At 52.6% G+C, this 15,000-nt stretch overlaps 1 protein-coding gene across 1 annotated transcript in view; it reads left to right on the top strand.

The window, feature by feature from the left end:
• cacna1g (calcium channel, voltage-dependent, T type, alpha 1G subunit) overlaps positions 1–15,000 on the top strand; it is a 92,778-nt gene that overhangs the window by 14,210 nt on the left and 63,568 nt on the right. Inside the window, exons 3-8 of the mRNA XM_084669604.1 lie at positions 661–758; positions 7,722–7,881; positions 9,580–9,874; positions 10,632–10,724; positions 11,439–12,246; positions 12,966–13,318. Coding sequence (XP_084525730.1) covers positions 661–758; positions 7,722–7,881; positions 9,580–9,874; positions 10,632–10,724; positions 11,439–12,246; positions 12,966–13,318 — 1,807 coding nt within the window. The remainder of the gene's footprint in view (positions 1–660; positions 759–7,721; positions 7,882–9,579; positions 9,875–10,631; positions 10,725–11,438; positions 12,247–12,965; positions 13,319–15,000) is intronic.

Here is a 15,000-nt window from a genome sequence, read left to right as displayed (position 1 = left end):
TCCTAGGAGGATGAAAGCCTGTGTTGTATCTGATGTGTGTGTGTGTGTGTGCCATGTGTGTGTGTGTGTGTGTGCCATGTGTGTGTGCCATGTGTGTGTGTGTGTGTGTGTGTGTGCGTGTGCGTGCCATGTGTGTGTGTGTGTGCCATGTGTGTGTGTGTGTGTGTGTGTGTGTGCCATGTGTGTATGCATCAATACAGCTGAAACAGGCCTGTGATATCTAGCATGAGAAGTGTCTTTCATTGTGACGAGTGTGTTTTGCGCATCACTTCCTGCCACAAAGACTCCTCTGGAAAGGAGAAAAGGGACATTAGCAAATTAATTACCCCGGGTTATGGAATATGTTCTACACACACTGGTTAATTGACAACACGTGGCTGCAGTGGTTTATGACTTTGGAATGAGGCAGAGGCACAGAGGGAATATTGCTGGTGGTAAATCTCATGCTAACCATATTTTGCATGTGTGTCCCTGTGTGTGTCTCTGTGTGTGTCTCTGTGTGTGTCTCTGTGTGTGTCTCTGTGTGTGTCTCTGTGTGTGTCTCTGTGTGTGTCTCTGTGTGTGTCCCTGTGTGTGTCTCTGTGTGTGTCTCTGTGTGTGTCTCTGTGTGTGTCTCTGTGTGTGTCTCTGTGTGTGTCTCTGTGTGTGTGTGTGTTCCAGGATGCTGGAGTACTCTCTCAACCTCCAGAACGTGAGCTTCTCTGCTGTGAGGACGGTACGCGTTCTTCGGCCCCTGAGAGCCATCAACAGAGTGCCAAGTAAGTCCTGACCTCTGACCTCACAGACTCCACCCCTGACCCCTGACCCCTGACCTCACAGACTCTACCCCTGACCCCTGAATCCTGTGGCCTCATCCCTCACCTCTAACACCATGAGAACCCAGGACAGGCTTCTTTTTGTAGAAAAGGTTTTTTATGAATGAGTGTGTTCTTTAAGAAGTGTTTTCTTAGTGTTTGATACTGCAGTCACTGCATCACTTCATGATGGACCAGACTTTCTCTCTCCCCCTCTCCCCCTCTCCCCCTCTCCCCCTCTCCTCCCCCTCTCCCCCTCTCCTCCTCTCTCCCCCTCTCCCCCTCTCCTCCCCTTTTCCTCCCCCTCTCCTTCCCCTCTCCTTCCCCTCTCCTCCCCCTCTCCTCCTCTCCCCCTCTCCTCCCCCTCTCCTCCCCCTCTCCCCCTCTCCTCCCCCTCTCCTCCCCCTCTCCCCCTCTCCCCCTCTCCTCCCCCTCTTTACTCTTCGTCCCTGATCTGTCCCCCAGCTGTGATCAGAGACACCATCTTACCCTGATTACACTGAGAGGAGGCGTGGGGGGGGGGAGAGGGGAGAGGGGATTGAAGTTAGAAGTGCTGTGTGTTTCAGGGTGTGTGTGCAGGTGTGTGTGCAGGTGTGTGTGTAGGGTGTGTGTGCAGGGTGGTGTGTGTGCAGGGTGGTGTGTGTGCAGGGTGGTGTGTGCAGGTGTGTGTGTAGGGTGTGTGTGCAGGGTGGTGTGTGTGTACGGTGTGTGTGCAGGTGTGTGTGCAGGGTGGTGTGTGTGTACGGTGTGTGTGCAGGTGTGTGTGCAGGTGTGTGTGTAGGGTGTGTGTGCAGGGTGGTGTGTGCAGGGTGGTGTGTGTGCAGGGTGGTGTGTGCAGGGTGGTGTGTGTGCAGGGTGGTGTGTGTGTAGGGTGGTGTGTGTGCAGGGTGGTGTGTGTGTAGGGTGGTGTGTGTGCAGGGTGGTGTGTGTGCAGGGTGGTTTGTGCAGGGTGGTGTGTGTGCAGGTGTTTACCCCATGATGGGACAGATTCAGCACTCTTCTCCTCCCTCCTGCTGTCCTCTGTCCTCCTCTGTCATTTAACACTTCTGCCAATCAACCTGAGAGCTCCTCATTAGACATACACACACCATACACACACCCACACACCATACACACACCCACGTACTCACACACACAGACTCCTGCATCCAATCAGTGGCTTAATGTCTGTGTTAATGCAGATAGGACTCTGTCTGGGCTCTTGCTGGGATGATGTCATTTCCTGGACAGCGGCTGTAGATCTCTGAGGTGTGTGATCCATCTCTCCCTCCCTCCTTCCACCTCCCTCCCTCCCTCCTTCCACCTCCCTCCACCTCCCTCCCTCCCTCCCTCCTTCCACCTCCCCCCATCCCTCCTTCCACCTCCCTCCCTCCCTCCACCTCCCTCCCTCCTTCCACCTCCCTCCCTCCCTCCTTCCACCTCCCCCCATCCCTCCTTCCACCTCCCTCCCTCCCTCCCTCCCTCTACCTCTCTCCCTCTCTTTACCTCTCCATTTCTCCCTCCCTCTGTTAGACTAGACTAGACTTAAATTTACCATTGCAAGTTTGGCCACCTGACTAACTGTATACACTGTACTTAGAGAAGCAACATTCCTGAGTCCCACAGGAAGTAACACATCTACACAGACCAAACCTTCTCTCTCTGTCTTTCTTTGTCTCTCTCTCTCTCTTTCCCACTCTGTCTTTCTCTCTCTCTGCTTAGGATGTAGCTTCACACACACACACACACACACGCACACACACACACACACAGCCTGACAGCTCCCAGTCTTAATGAACACACTGCCTGTCATCATGACAGCACGTCCTCTTCCTGCAGTGTGACTGATGAGAGACCTGAGAGTGCTGTCACTGTGAAGACAGATACCTCAGCCCAGCATGACACACACACACACACTACACACACACTACACACACGCACATGCGCTTCACACACACATACACACTCTGCCTACTTATTACCCTCCCCCCAGGGGTCCGTTATGATGTCACTGGCTGCTGCAGACAGACAGACCTAACACCGTCTGACATGACTGTCCAACATGTTCCCTTCAGACCTGCTGTCCCTCACCACACTGCTCCCACAGAAGCGGAGGGGACCTCCAGCCCCCAGCCTCCCAGCCTCCCAGCCCCCAGCCTCCCAGCCCCCAGCCTCCCAGCAACCCCAGCCTCCCAGCCTCCAGCCTCCCAGCCCCCAGCCTCCAGCCTCCCAGCCTCCAGCCTCCCGGCCTCCAGCCTCCCGGCCCCCAGCCTCCCGGCCCCCAGCCTCCCGGCCCCCAGCCTCCCAGCCCCCGGCCTCCAGCCTCCTGGCCTCCAGCCTCCCGGCCCCCAGCCTCCCAGCCCCCAGCCTCCCAGCCCCCAGCCTCCCGGCCCCCAGCCTCCCAGCCCCCAGCCTCCCAGTGCCCCTCGTCTCTGTCCTCTCAGCTCCAACTATCCCTGCATGTTCACGCTCATTGATAAGTTATGCCCTTTCCCCAAAGCAACAACAAGTTGACATTAATGAAGAAAACACACTCTCTCTCTCTCTCTCTCTCTCTCTCTCTCTCTCTCTCTCTCTCTCTCTCTCTCTCTCTCTCTCTCTCTCTCTCTCTCTCTCTCTCTCTCTCTCTCTCCCTCTCTCTCTCTCTCTCTCTCTCTCTCTCTCTCTCTCTCTCTCCCTCTCTCGCTCTCTCTCTCTCTCTCCCTCTCCCTCTCCCTCTCTCGCTCTCTCTCTCTCTCTCCCTCTCTCTCCCCCTCTCTCTCTGTGTTTCACACATGACTACCCTCACACTGTGTTATTGAATTGGCATTAGCAAGAGCATTTCATCCTGTTCTCCACACGTTGTTAGTGTGTGCGTGTGTATGTGTGTGTGTGTGTGTGAGATCCATCTCAAGGGCCCTAGCGTCCTCTGAGCCGGGATATGAAGGCAGATCATGAAGGAGTAACAGGAGGAGGTGAAGGAAGGAAGAGTAGAAGGAGGAGGGGGGGTGAGGAGGACACAGAGTATCCCAGCTCCCTTCATCACAGTCCCTGTCAGGGACTAGTTAACGCGCTGAGGAGGCGGAGGGACGCAGGTGAGCTTCGGCTCTCCCTTCAGAAAGTCCATTAGTGCAGAGTACACAGACACGCACGGCGCGCTCTCCAGAACCATCGTCACCACCACGCCCGGCACATCTAATCTGCCCGTTAACAGATGGTGTCCAATCACAGCCAATTACCTGGCAGACTTGCCGGGATGAAACGGCGGCCCGCGGTGTGCCTGTGTGTGTGGGGGGGTGGGGGGGTCATGGGGGGGCTGAGCGTTATTGAATCTGAAATGCCCATCAGTTTGGAATATCCTGACGGTTTGGCAGAGTCGGGGGGGGGGGGGTTCCCAGGATTGATTCTATTATCTGGTGGATGAAAGACGTCTCTTTCTGCAGTGATTGATGTCAGGGTCTCCCCGCTCCTCTGTGTGTCTGTAGGCAGAGCATGCTGGGCTGCTCTCAGGTTGGCATGGAGGCTCAGCGCGGTCCGACATGAGCATCACAACGCAGCAGACAAAACATGACTGCTCACGGACACTGTTTTCTCTCTTTTCCCCCTCGGTTGTGTTTCCTCTCGTTCCACTCACAACCCTGTCTCTCTCCCTCTCTCTCCCTCTCTCTCCCTCTCTCTCCCTCTCTCTCCCTCTCTCTCCCTCTCTCTCCCTCTCTCTCCATCTGTCTCCCTTTCTTCTTCCCTCTCCCTCCCTCCGTACCTCCACCTCTCTAGTCCTCTCTCTCTTCCCTCTCTACCTCCCTCCTTCCTTATATCCTACCTCTCCCTCTCTTCCTCTCACCCTTCCTCTCTCTCTTCAATACTACTCTCCCTCCTTCTCTCTCTACCTCTTTCCTTGCCTCCCTGCCTCCCTCTCTCTTCCTTCTCTAACCTACTTCACCCATAATCTGGCACCCGAATATAATATAATGTCTCCCCATCTCCACATCTCTCTCTCTCTCTCTCTCTCTCTCTCTATCACTACATCTTTCTCCCCCTCTCCCCTGCTACCTCCACATCATCCTGTCCCTCCCCCTCTCCCCCACTCCTGCTAGCGAGGATGGCATCAGGCAAGTAGGGACGGGCAGCTGATTGAGACGCACCCCATCACAGCTCTGTGTGCATGAACAGGATGTGTGACCCCCAGAGTGTGTGTGTGTGTGTGTGTGTGTGTGTGACTGTGGGGGACAGTAATCCCTGCCTCTGTCACCAGCTTAGAGTCTAGCTAAGTACATTTCTACTAGCTCAGCACACATCACTGTACAATCAGCCTGCTCACTCTGATTTAGGACTTTGAGTTGTTCATTTGTGTGTGTGTGTGTGTGTGTGTGTACGTGTGCATGCATGCCTGCGCAAGTGTGAGTGTGTAAATGTGAGTGTGTAATTGTGAGTGTGTAAATGTGTGCACTTCCTAATGAACCGGGAGTGAAGGAGAGAGAAAAACGACTTAATTGCTGTTCTCTGCAGAAAACCCCAGACTTGTCAGAAATCATTACATTCTCCAGCTCTCCACCCACAAGTCGAATCCCCCTCAAGCCTGTTGACGTTCCTGGAGAGCAGGGGAGGGCTTAATACCAGCTCACCAGAATATGACGCAGCATTTATATTGCTAATCCAGAGTGACTACCTTGTTTACGCCGTGATGTAGATTAGCTAGTCTGGTAACACTTTACAATAAGGGGGCATGAATTATCATTCATTAATGCATTAACTAATGCATGAATTATCATCAGTTAATGCATTAACTAATGCATGAATCATCATCAGTTAATGCATAACTCAGAAAGTACCTAATGATGCACTGATCATGAACACATCATTTGGTAATAGGGAGTCACATATGATTTACTATTAATTAAATCTGGAATCATGTATCAATTTCTATTGACATTAACACGTTAACTGATAGGTGAGTTAACTACTTTAGGGAATCGTGCAAACTATGACTGTTAGTTAACTGTGTGAACCAAAACCCTGAGTTAACAGGGTAATTCATGTGTTAATTTCTACAATGGCGGTATCCATGGATTGAGACAGTAATTAATCATTTGTTAATAGTAATGTGCCTCCTCAAGTAAAGTCACAACATGAGTTACATTCACTAATCATTAACAAATTATTCACTCGACAAATACTTACTGTCTTTTCAGAGAGACAACTTTTAAATAAACTCTATTATGAGTTGGAATCCTGCATTACAGTCAAAATAACTTTTTGACGAATGAATGACTACCATGCCGTTTGCAAAACGTTTTATTTCATTTGAACAACACATGAAAGGCCACCTTTCTAAGAAGAAGTCCACTCGAAGTATCGAACAGATCTTCCAAATGCCTGGCTGCAACAGATCCTTGATTCTGGACCGATTATGTATTAACTGATGATGATTCATGCATTAGTTAATGCATTAATGAATAATAATTCATGCACCCTTATTGTAAAGTGTTACCGCTGGTCTTCAGTCTGTTTGTTTATAATTATCATTAAAAGTATTGTTATTGTTTTATCAGTACAGCACATATTTGTAGCAGTGGTAGTAATGGTAGTAGTGTGATTTGTATTAGTGTTTTATCAGTACAGCACATATTTGTAGCAGTGGTAGTAATGGTAGTAATGCTAGTAGTGTGATTTGTATTAGTGTTTTATCAGTACAGCACATATTTGTAGCAGTGGTAGCAGTGGTAGTAGTGTGATTTGTATTAGTGTTTTATCAGTACAGCACATATTTGTAGCAGTGGTAGCAGTGGTAGCAGTGGTAGTAGTGTGATTTGTATTAGTGTTTTATCAGTAAAGTACATGAGAGGTTTCCAAGGCCCATTAGTCTGGCTGGCTTTGTCCAAGAGGTACCCTGTGTGGACAAACTCTCCTCTGGGCATGATCCATATGCTGGCTGGGGTGTTCTAGCTAGCCTGCTACTTCTCCTAGCTAGCCTGCTACTTCTCCTAGCTAGCCTGCTACTTCTCCTAGCTAGCCTGCTACTTCTCCTAGCTAGCCTGCTACTTCTCCTAGCTAGCCTGCTACTTCTCCTAGCTAGCCTGCTACTTCTCCTAACGGGGTGTTAGCTGTGCTCTTCCCCCCCCCCCCCCCGTCAGTCTGCCCTCCCTTTCTCTACCCCTCCTCCCCCTCCATATTTTTGGAGACCTTGCCTCCCCTCTTGTCTTATCTCTCCTCCGCCTTCCCTCCCTCTCTCTCTCTCTCTCTCCCTCTCCCTCTCTCTCCCCTTTCATTCATTTATTCTTTCTTTCTTTTCCAAACATGCACAATTTTCCTTATCAGCGATTGTCAGTGGAGCAGACCATTCATTCTTCTTTCTTTCACACACTTTCTCAGTCTCTCTCCTTTTCTCTCTGTCTCTCTCCCTCCCCTCTTCTCTATCTCTCCATCCTCCCTCCCCTCTCCATGGTTGTCAGAGTAACGGAGGGATTAAGTCTCCTCTCCTGGAGAAATCCTGATCGGAAAAAGATGCTCATTACTGACGTCTGACTTACCTATCTGCTGGGAGGAAACCAGGGGATGGAGGTAGAGAAGGTGGGAGAGGTAGGGTGGGAGGTAGAGAGAGGGAGAAAGGGTGGGAGAGGGGGGGGTTGGAGAGAGAGAGAGAGAGAGAGAGAGGGGGTGGGTGGGAGACAGAGAGGGTGGGAGAGAGAGAAAGAGGGAGGGTGAGAAAGAGAGAAAGAGGTGGAGAGGGAGGGGGGTGGGTGGGTGGGAGAGAGAGCGCGAAATGGAGAGAGGGAGGGTGAGAGAGAGAGAGGCCAGGGATAAGGAAGTTGCGCTGTCAGAAAGCTCAGAAAACACTGTGCAGACGGGTGTCTGGAGGGTTTACTGCTGTTCCACTGCATTTACTAACATGTCCACCACACACTCACACGCTGTCTTATCATTCACCCGTGTGTCTCTCTCTGTGTTGTATCTGTGTGTGTGTGTGTGCAGGCATGCGTATCCTGGTGACCCTGCTGCTGGACACCCTACCCATGCTGGGGAACGTGCTGCTGCTCTGCTTCTTCGTCTTCTTCATCTTCGGCATCGTGGGCGTGCAGCTGTGGGCGGGGCTTCTGAGGAACCGCTGCTTCATCAAAGACAACTTCTCCTTGTGAGTCCCGGGGGGGGGGGGGGGGTATGGGGGGGGTGTGGGTGGGGGAAGGGTTGTGTGACTATGTTCCTTAAGGGTGTGAGTTCTGTTCCCTATGACACATGGAGCAGTACCTCACGTCAGGCTGAGCAACACTTCTTAGCTGGGCCACAATAACCCCCCATCACAGCCTCAAGCTATTGAGCTATTGCTTGTATAAAACGGTCACTAAGTACGACAATATGAAAGTAATAGACACACTTACCAATTTAAATCGTTTTTATTAATAAATGATAATGTTCCAAATTACATTTGGCCCTCCTGGCTGCTGGCACATTTGGTGAGGTGGTTGCTATGCAACGTACACACTTAGCAGCTAGCATATTTATTTTATGATTAGAAGCTTCTGTAGTATTATATTACTGTTATTGTATGCTGTTTTATTAACTAATGAACTTTTTGGGGGCTGAATCATTCATCAAACAACTAAACAATTCTCCCCAAAGAACGTCAAACATGAGCTGTTCAGGTGTACATGGTGGTCCTTGATTCGTGTGTCCGTTGCCGCCACGCTGGGTGGGATTAGCTAGTCTTCCGTCCTCCATTCCTAGACGGTTAACGGGGCAGTGTTTGGAGTGATATCATCAACGCTAGCTGGGCTGATGTGTCAGACGAGAGGTGTTCCCGTCCGGCCAGCGCTGTCAGCAGAGATAAACTCAACGTCCCCACCAAGCTGCTGGCGAAATTGACTTCAGAAGGACATTCTAGAATGAGAAGCGGCTTTTAGACTCTATATAAATATATAAGTGAGGGGGGAAATAAAGATAAAGAGTATGTGTGTGTGCGGGGGGGGGGGGTCCCAGAGAGATGGTGTGTGTGTGTGTGTGTGTGTGTGTGTGTGTAATGGAAGCTACTTGTGATGCTAATACGCCATGTCACACTGGCCTTGACAGACGCACCAATTATCCTCCAACAAGGATATGCACCATTGGAGCCTGAGTTCACTCACACGCACGCACACACTCACAAACACTCAGGTACACACACACGCACACACACGCAGATACTCTCATATCCACATACAGCATCACACACAGTATAAGGTATTTGGGGAGTATTGCTCTGCTGGCAAGTGTCTGAGTGTGTGTGTGTTGTGAGGGTAATGGAGGTATCAGTGTAAGGCACACTGATACAGCCTGGAGAGAGTAAACAGGACATAGGGAGAAGTTGTGTTCGCCTGCAGCCCCAGGCAATCCAGCTCTCATGCCAGCTACTAACTCTGCCTGTCTCTGCCCAGACCTCCACTAACTCTGCCTGTCTCTCTGCCAAGACCTCCACTAACTCTGCCTGTCTCTGCCCAGACCTCCACTAACTCTGCCTGTCTCTCTGCCCAGACCTCCACTAACTCTGCCTGTCTCTCGGCCCAGACCTCCACTAACTCTACCTGTCTCTCTGCCCAGACCTCCACTAACTCTGCCTGTCTCTCTGCCCAGACCTCCACTAACTCTGCCTGTCTCTCTGCCAGACCTCCACTAACTCTACCTGTCTCTCTACCCAGACCTCCACTAACTCTGCCTGTCTCTCTGCCCAGACCTCCACTAACTCTGCCTGTCTCTTTGCCTAAACCTCCACTAACTCTGCCTGTCTCTCTGCCCAGACCTCCACTAACTCTGCCTGTCTCTCTGCCCCTCCTTTCTCCTCCTCTCTCCTCTCCTCCAGTCCTCTGTCTGTAGACCTGGGGAACTACTACCACACGGAGAACGATGATGAGAACCCGTTCATCTGCTCTCAGCCGCGGGAGAACGGCATGCGTGAGTGCAGCTCGGTCCCCAGCGTGTACGACGAGGAGGGCCAGCAGTGCCGCCTGGCCGCAGAGTCCTACAACAGCACAGACAACACCACCTGCGTCAACTGGAACCAGTACTACACCAACTGCTCCGCCGGCCTGGCCAACCCCTTCAAGGGGGCCATCAACTTTGACAACATCTGCTACGCCTGGATCGCCATCTTCCAGGTGGGGGGAGGGGGGCTGGTGGGGTGGGGCTGGGACCAAGGGCACATGCAGAGATATACACAATGTATACATACACACGCATATGGACACACAATAGTATACACACACGCACACACATGATGATGCAGGGCTGTTTCTATGACAGGAGGCTAATTGCTCCAGTGTTGGATCACCAGAAGACGAGGGATTAACAGATTAGCAGATTAACAGGTCAACATCACAGGGCCAAAGCCTGAGTGAAAGTATTCTCTCGCTTGTCTCTTTTCTATCCCTCTTTTGTCATCTGTCTCTCTCTCTCTCTCTCTCTCTCTCTCTCTCTCTCTCTCTCTCTCTCTCTCTCTCTCTCTCTCTCTCTCTCTCTCTCTCCCTCTCTCTCTCTGTCTCTCTGTCTCTCTCTCTCTCCCTCCCTCTCTCTCTCTGTCTCTCTCTCTCTCTCTCTGTCTCTCTCTCCCTCTCTCTCTCTGTCTCTCTCTCTCTCCCTCCCTCTCTCTCTCTGTCTCTCTCTCTCTCTCTCTCTCTGTCTCTCTCTCTCTCTCTCTCTCTCTCTCTCTCTCTCTCTCTCCCTCTCTCTCTCTCTCTCTGTCTCTCTCTCTCTCCCTCCCTCTCTCTCTCTCTCTGTCTCTCTCTCTCTCCCTCTCTCTCTCTCTCTCTCTCTCTCTCTCTCTCTCTCTCTCTCTCTCTTTCCCTCCCCCACTCCCTCCCTCCCCCACTCCCTCCCTCCCTCCCTCTCTCTCCCTTCTCCTCCTCCTCTCTCCAGGTGATCACTCTGGAGGGCTGGGTGGACATCATGTACTTTGTGATGGATGCTCACTCCTTCTACAACTTCATCTACTTCATCCTCCTCATCATCGTGAGTATAGCAGCCTGCCTGTTTCTGTCTCTGTGTGTGTGTGTGTGTGCGTGTGAGAGAAAGAGAGAGAATCTGTCTATAAACATGTATGTAAATGAATTATCTGTGTGAGTTATTTTCGTAAGAGAAACTTTAGAGATGAAAGGATGTCCCTCTCCCTCCTCCTCTCCCTCCTCCTACTCCCCCTCCTCCTCTCCCTCCTCCTCCTCCCCCTCCTCTCCCTCCTCCTCCTCCTCCCCCTCCTCTCCCTCCTCCTCTCCCTCCTCCTCTCCCTCCTCCTCCTCCCCCTCCTCTCCCTCCTCCTCTCCCTCCTCCTCTCCCTCCTCCTCCTCCCCCTCCTCTCCCTCCTCCTCTCCCTCCTCCTCTCCCTCCTCCTCCTCCCCCTCCTCTCCCTCCTCCTCTCCCTCCTCCTCTCCCTCCTCCTCTCCCTCCTCCTCCTCCCCCTCCTCTCCCTCCTCCTCTCCCTCCTCCTCTCCCTCCTCCTCTCCCTCCTCCTCCTCCCCCTCTTCTCCCTCCTCCTCTCCCTCCTCCTCTCCCTCCTCCTCTCCCACGTCCTTGTCTACCTCTGTGTCGTTTCACTCACACTTGTCCGACACACACCCTACCTAACAACTTTTCCTTTTCATTTCTACTTCCTCCCCCCTCCCTCCCTCCCTCCCTCCCTCCCTCCCTCCCTCCCTCCCTCCCTCCCCCCTTCCTCCTCCACCCCTCCAGATCGGCTCCTTCTTCATGATCAACCTGTGCCTGGTGGTCATAGCGACCCAGTTCTCGGAGACCAAGCAGCGTGAGAGCCAGCTGATGAAGGAGCAGCGTGTGCGTTTCCTGTCTAACGCCAGCACGCTGGCCTCCTTCTCGGAGCCTGGCTCCTGCTACGACGAGCTGCTCAAGTACCTGGTCCACCTGCTCCGCAAGGGGGCCAAACAGGCGGCCCACCTGGCCCGTGCGGGGGCTCGCCGTGCGGGCATCAACGTGGGGGCGTCCCCGCCCCCCCCGGACCCTCAGCGCAGCCGGAGGAGGAGGAGGAGCTCCCGGCAGGGCTCCGTGTCGGCGCACCACCACCACCACCACCACCACCACTATCACCTAGGCAACGGGAGCGCCAGGCCAGGAGCGGGGAGGGGGGGGCCGGAGGGGGCCGCGGGGGGAGGGGGGGACGTGGAGAGCGGTTCCCGCGGCAACGGCGGAGGGGGGGCTGTGTCGTCGGGTTGCGGCGGGCGTCTTGCGTTGGCCCCGCCCCCCGCGGCGACCTCCGACCCCAGGCTGACAGGAAGTGGCGAGGGCGTGGTGCAGACGGACATGCTGGCCTTGCGGCGCCCGCCCTGCCCCCTCTCTCTGGCCCCCGGCCCCGACGCCAGAGCCCTGAAGAGGAACTCGGTGCCCTTTGCTGCCCCGGGCCCCAAGAACTACCCCACCCTCCAGCCCCAGGCCCTGGGGGAGACCAGGAGGGCCAGCGTGACCACCACCACCCTCAACATCCCCCCTACACTGCCCCTGGGCCTGCTGGACACCCACACACTCACAGGTACACACACACTCACAGGTAAACACACACCCACAGGTAAACACATACTGGCACATACGTAATTACACACACAAAGTGATGCACAGTTCTCATTGTTCTCACTCTTCACTGCCGTTTCTCCACCGACTTTCTCCCTCCCTCCCTCCCTCCCTCACTCCCTCACTCTCTCCATCTCTCTCCATCCCTCTCTGTCTCTCTCTCTCTATCTCTCTCTCTCCCTCTCTCTCTCTCTCTCTCTCTCTCTCTATCTCTCTCCCTCTCTCTCCCTCTCTCTCTCTCTCTCTCGCTCTCCCTCTCTCTCTATCTCTCTCTCTCTCTTTCTCTCTCTCTCTCTCTCTCTCTATCTCTCCATCTCTCCCTCCCTCCCTCTCTCACTCCCTCACTCCCTCACTCTCTCCATCTCTCTCCATCCCTCTCTCTCTCCCTCTCTCTCTCTCTATCTCTCTCTCTCTCTCTCTCTCTCTCTCTCTCTCTCTATCTCTCTCCCTCTCTCTCCCTCTCTCTCTCTCTCTCGCTCTCCCTCTCTCTCTATCTCTCTCTCTCTCTTTCTCTCTCTCTCTCTCTCTCTCTATCTCTCCATCTCTCCCTCCCTCCCTCTCTCACTCCCTCACTCCCTCACTCTCTCCATCTCTCTCCATCCCTCTCTCTCTCCCTCTCTCTCTCTCTCTCTCTCTCTCTCTCTCTCTCTCTCTCTCTCCCTCTCCATCTCTCTCTCTCAGCTCAGCTCTCAGCTCGTGACCTCAGCACCAGCGGGGCCCTCGACCCCAGCCTGACCTTCGACCCTGAGGGATGCCCCTACTGTGCCAAAGCCCTGGCCAGTGAGGGGGAGGGCTCCGACAGCGAGGGCGTGTATGAGTTCACCCAGGACCTCCACCACAGGGACCGCCGTGACGGCCAGCAGCCCAGGAGGAAGCAGCGCCGGCTGGGCAGGATGGCTGGGAGGGTGGTGCGTCTCTGGAGGTTGGTATGCGACACCTTCCGGAAGATCGTGGACAGCAAGTATTTTGGACGGGGGATCATGATCGCCATCTTGATCAACACGCTGAGCATGGGCATCGAGTACCACGAACAGGTCTGTGTGTGTGTGTGGGAGAGAGAATGTTTATGTGTGAGTGTGTGTGAGACTAAATTCAAGCTTGAGTTTAGTCTGCAGAGCGTCATGCTGATGTGGACCAAGTTTGCAACTAAGCCTCTAAGTACTGACACACACACACACAGCAGTTGATATTCTCTCATGACCATTGGAGGCACTAGGGAGGGGCAAGCAGATGCTTCATCACCCCCATAGCACCCCCAAAAATATTTTATGGAAAATCTGTTCAGAGAACGGCGTTTCTCCCAGTTTGAAACGTTCAGGATTCAGCGTCTGTGTTTGCAGGAGAAGCAGACATGATTAAACATTCCTGCTGATTCATAATAGAGACACAGGAGGAGAGAGAAACTGCTTTTTATTCAACACACACACACACACACACACACACACATACTGGCGTAATTGAACTAGAGACTAAATCTAATTTACTGACACACACACTCTTACAAACACATATACACACTCTAACACACGCACTCACTCAATCAAACTTTATGCTCCATCTATTTGCAGACACTAATCAATGTTTCTGCTGGCAATAATTAGATTTAATTTGCTTATTAATGGAGAATTATTGTAATTATTACCAGGGTTGCTTCATGTGATCAAGAGGGTCTGGCTGTTAGTTTGACATTGCGCAAGAGCTCCCATTGTTTCCCAGGGTGTGTGTGTGTGTGTGTGTGTGTGTGTGACCAGAGACCAAAATGGCCTGATGGCCCAAGACACACACACACACACACACATGACCTCACATACGTGATGAGTCCAGCTGGTGATTAGAAGGATTTTCAGTTTCCGAGAGATGGAGGGATAGAGAGATGGAGGAGGGATATAGAGATGGAAGAGGGATAGAGAGATGGAGGGATTGAGAGATGGAGGGATAGAGAGATGGAGAGATAGAGAGATGGAAGAGGGATATAGAGATGGAAGAGGGATAGAGAGATGGAGGGATGCGAGATGGAGGAGTGATAGAGAGATGGAGGTATAGAGAGATGGAGGGATAAAGAGATGGAGGGATAGAGAGATGGAGGGATAGAGAGATGGAGGGATAGAGAGATGGAGGTATAGAGAGATGGAGGGATAAAGAGATGGAGGGATAGAGAGATGGAGGGATAGAGAGATGGAGGTATAGAGAGATGGAGGGATAAAGAGATGGAGGTATAGAGAGATGGAGGGATAAAGAGATGGAGGGATAGAGAGATGGAGGGATAAAGAGATGGAGGGATAGAGAGATGGAGGGATAGAGAGATGGAGGGATAGAGAGATGGAGGGATAAAGAGATGGAGGGATAGAGAGATGGAGGGATAGAGAGATGGAGGGATAGAGAGATGGAGGGATAAAGAGATGGAGGGATAAAGAGATGGAGGGATACGGAGATGGAGGATAAAAGAGCCAAACAAATGGACTTGGGAGGATTGAGGAGGAAGTATCTTTCTCTCTTTCTCTGTCTCTCTGTCTCACCTTCTTTCCCCTTCCCTCTCTCTTTCTCTGTTCTCTTCATCTCACCCTGTCTCTCTCTCTTTGTCTGTGTTGAAGGACTATGACCTTATATGGTGAGATGATGGAGTGGTAGTGTGTCTGCCAGGAATGGGACACATGACTGGGGTTTGTTTACAAGCCAGGCTCTTACCCCCCTCTCCCCCCCCCAGGAAGCCTCACCC

Source organism: Hypomesus nipponensis, chromosome 13, assembly GCF_054491055.1.
Source record: "Hypomesus nipponensis isolate SF chromosome 13, ASM5449105v1, whole genome shotgun sequence".
NCBI classification, from domain to species: Eukaryota; Metazoa; Chordata; class Actinopteri; order Osmeriformes; family Osmeridae; genus Hypomesus; species Hypomesus nipponensis.
The sequence above is the reverse complement of the archived record's forward strand: the minus strand, read 5'-3'. Positions and strand labels throughout refer to the sequence as shown.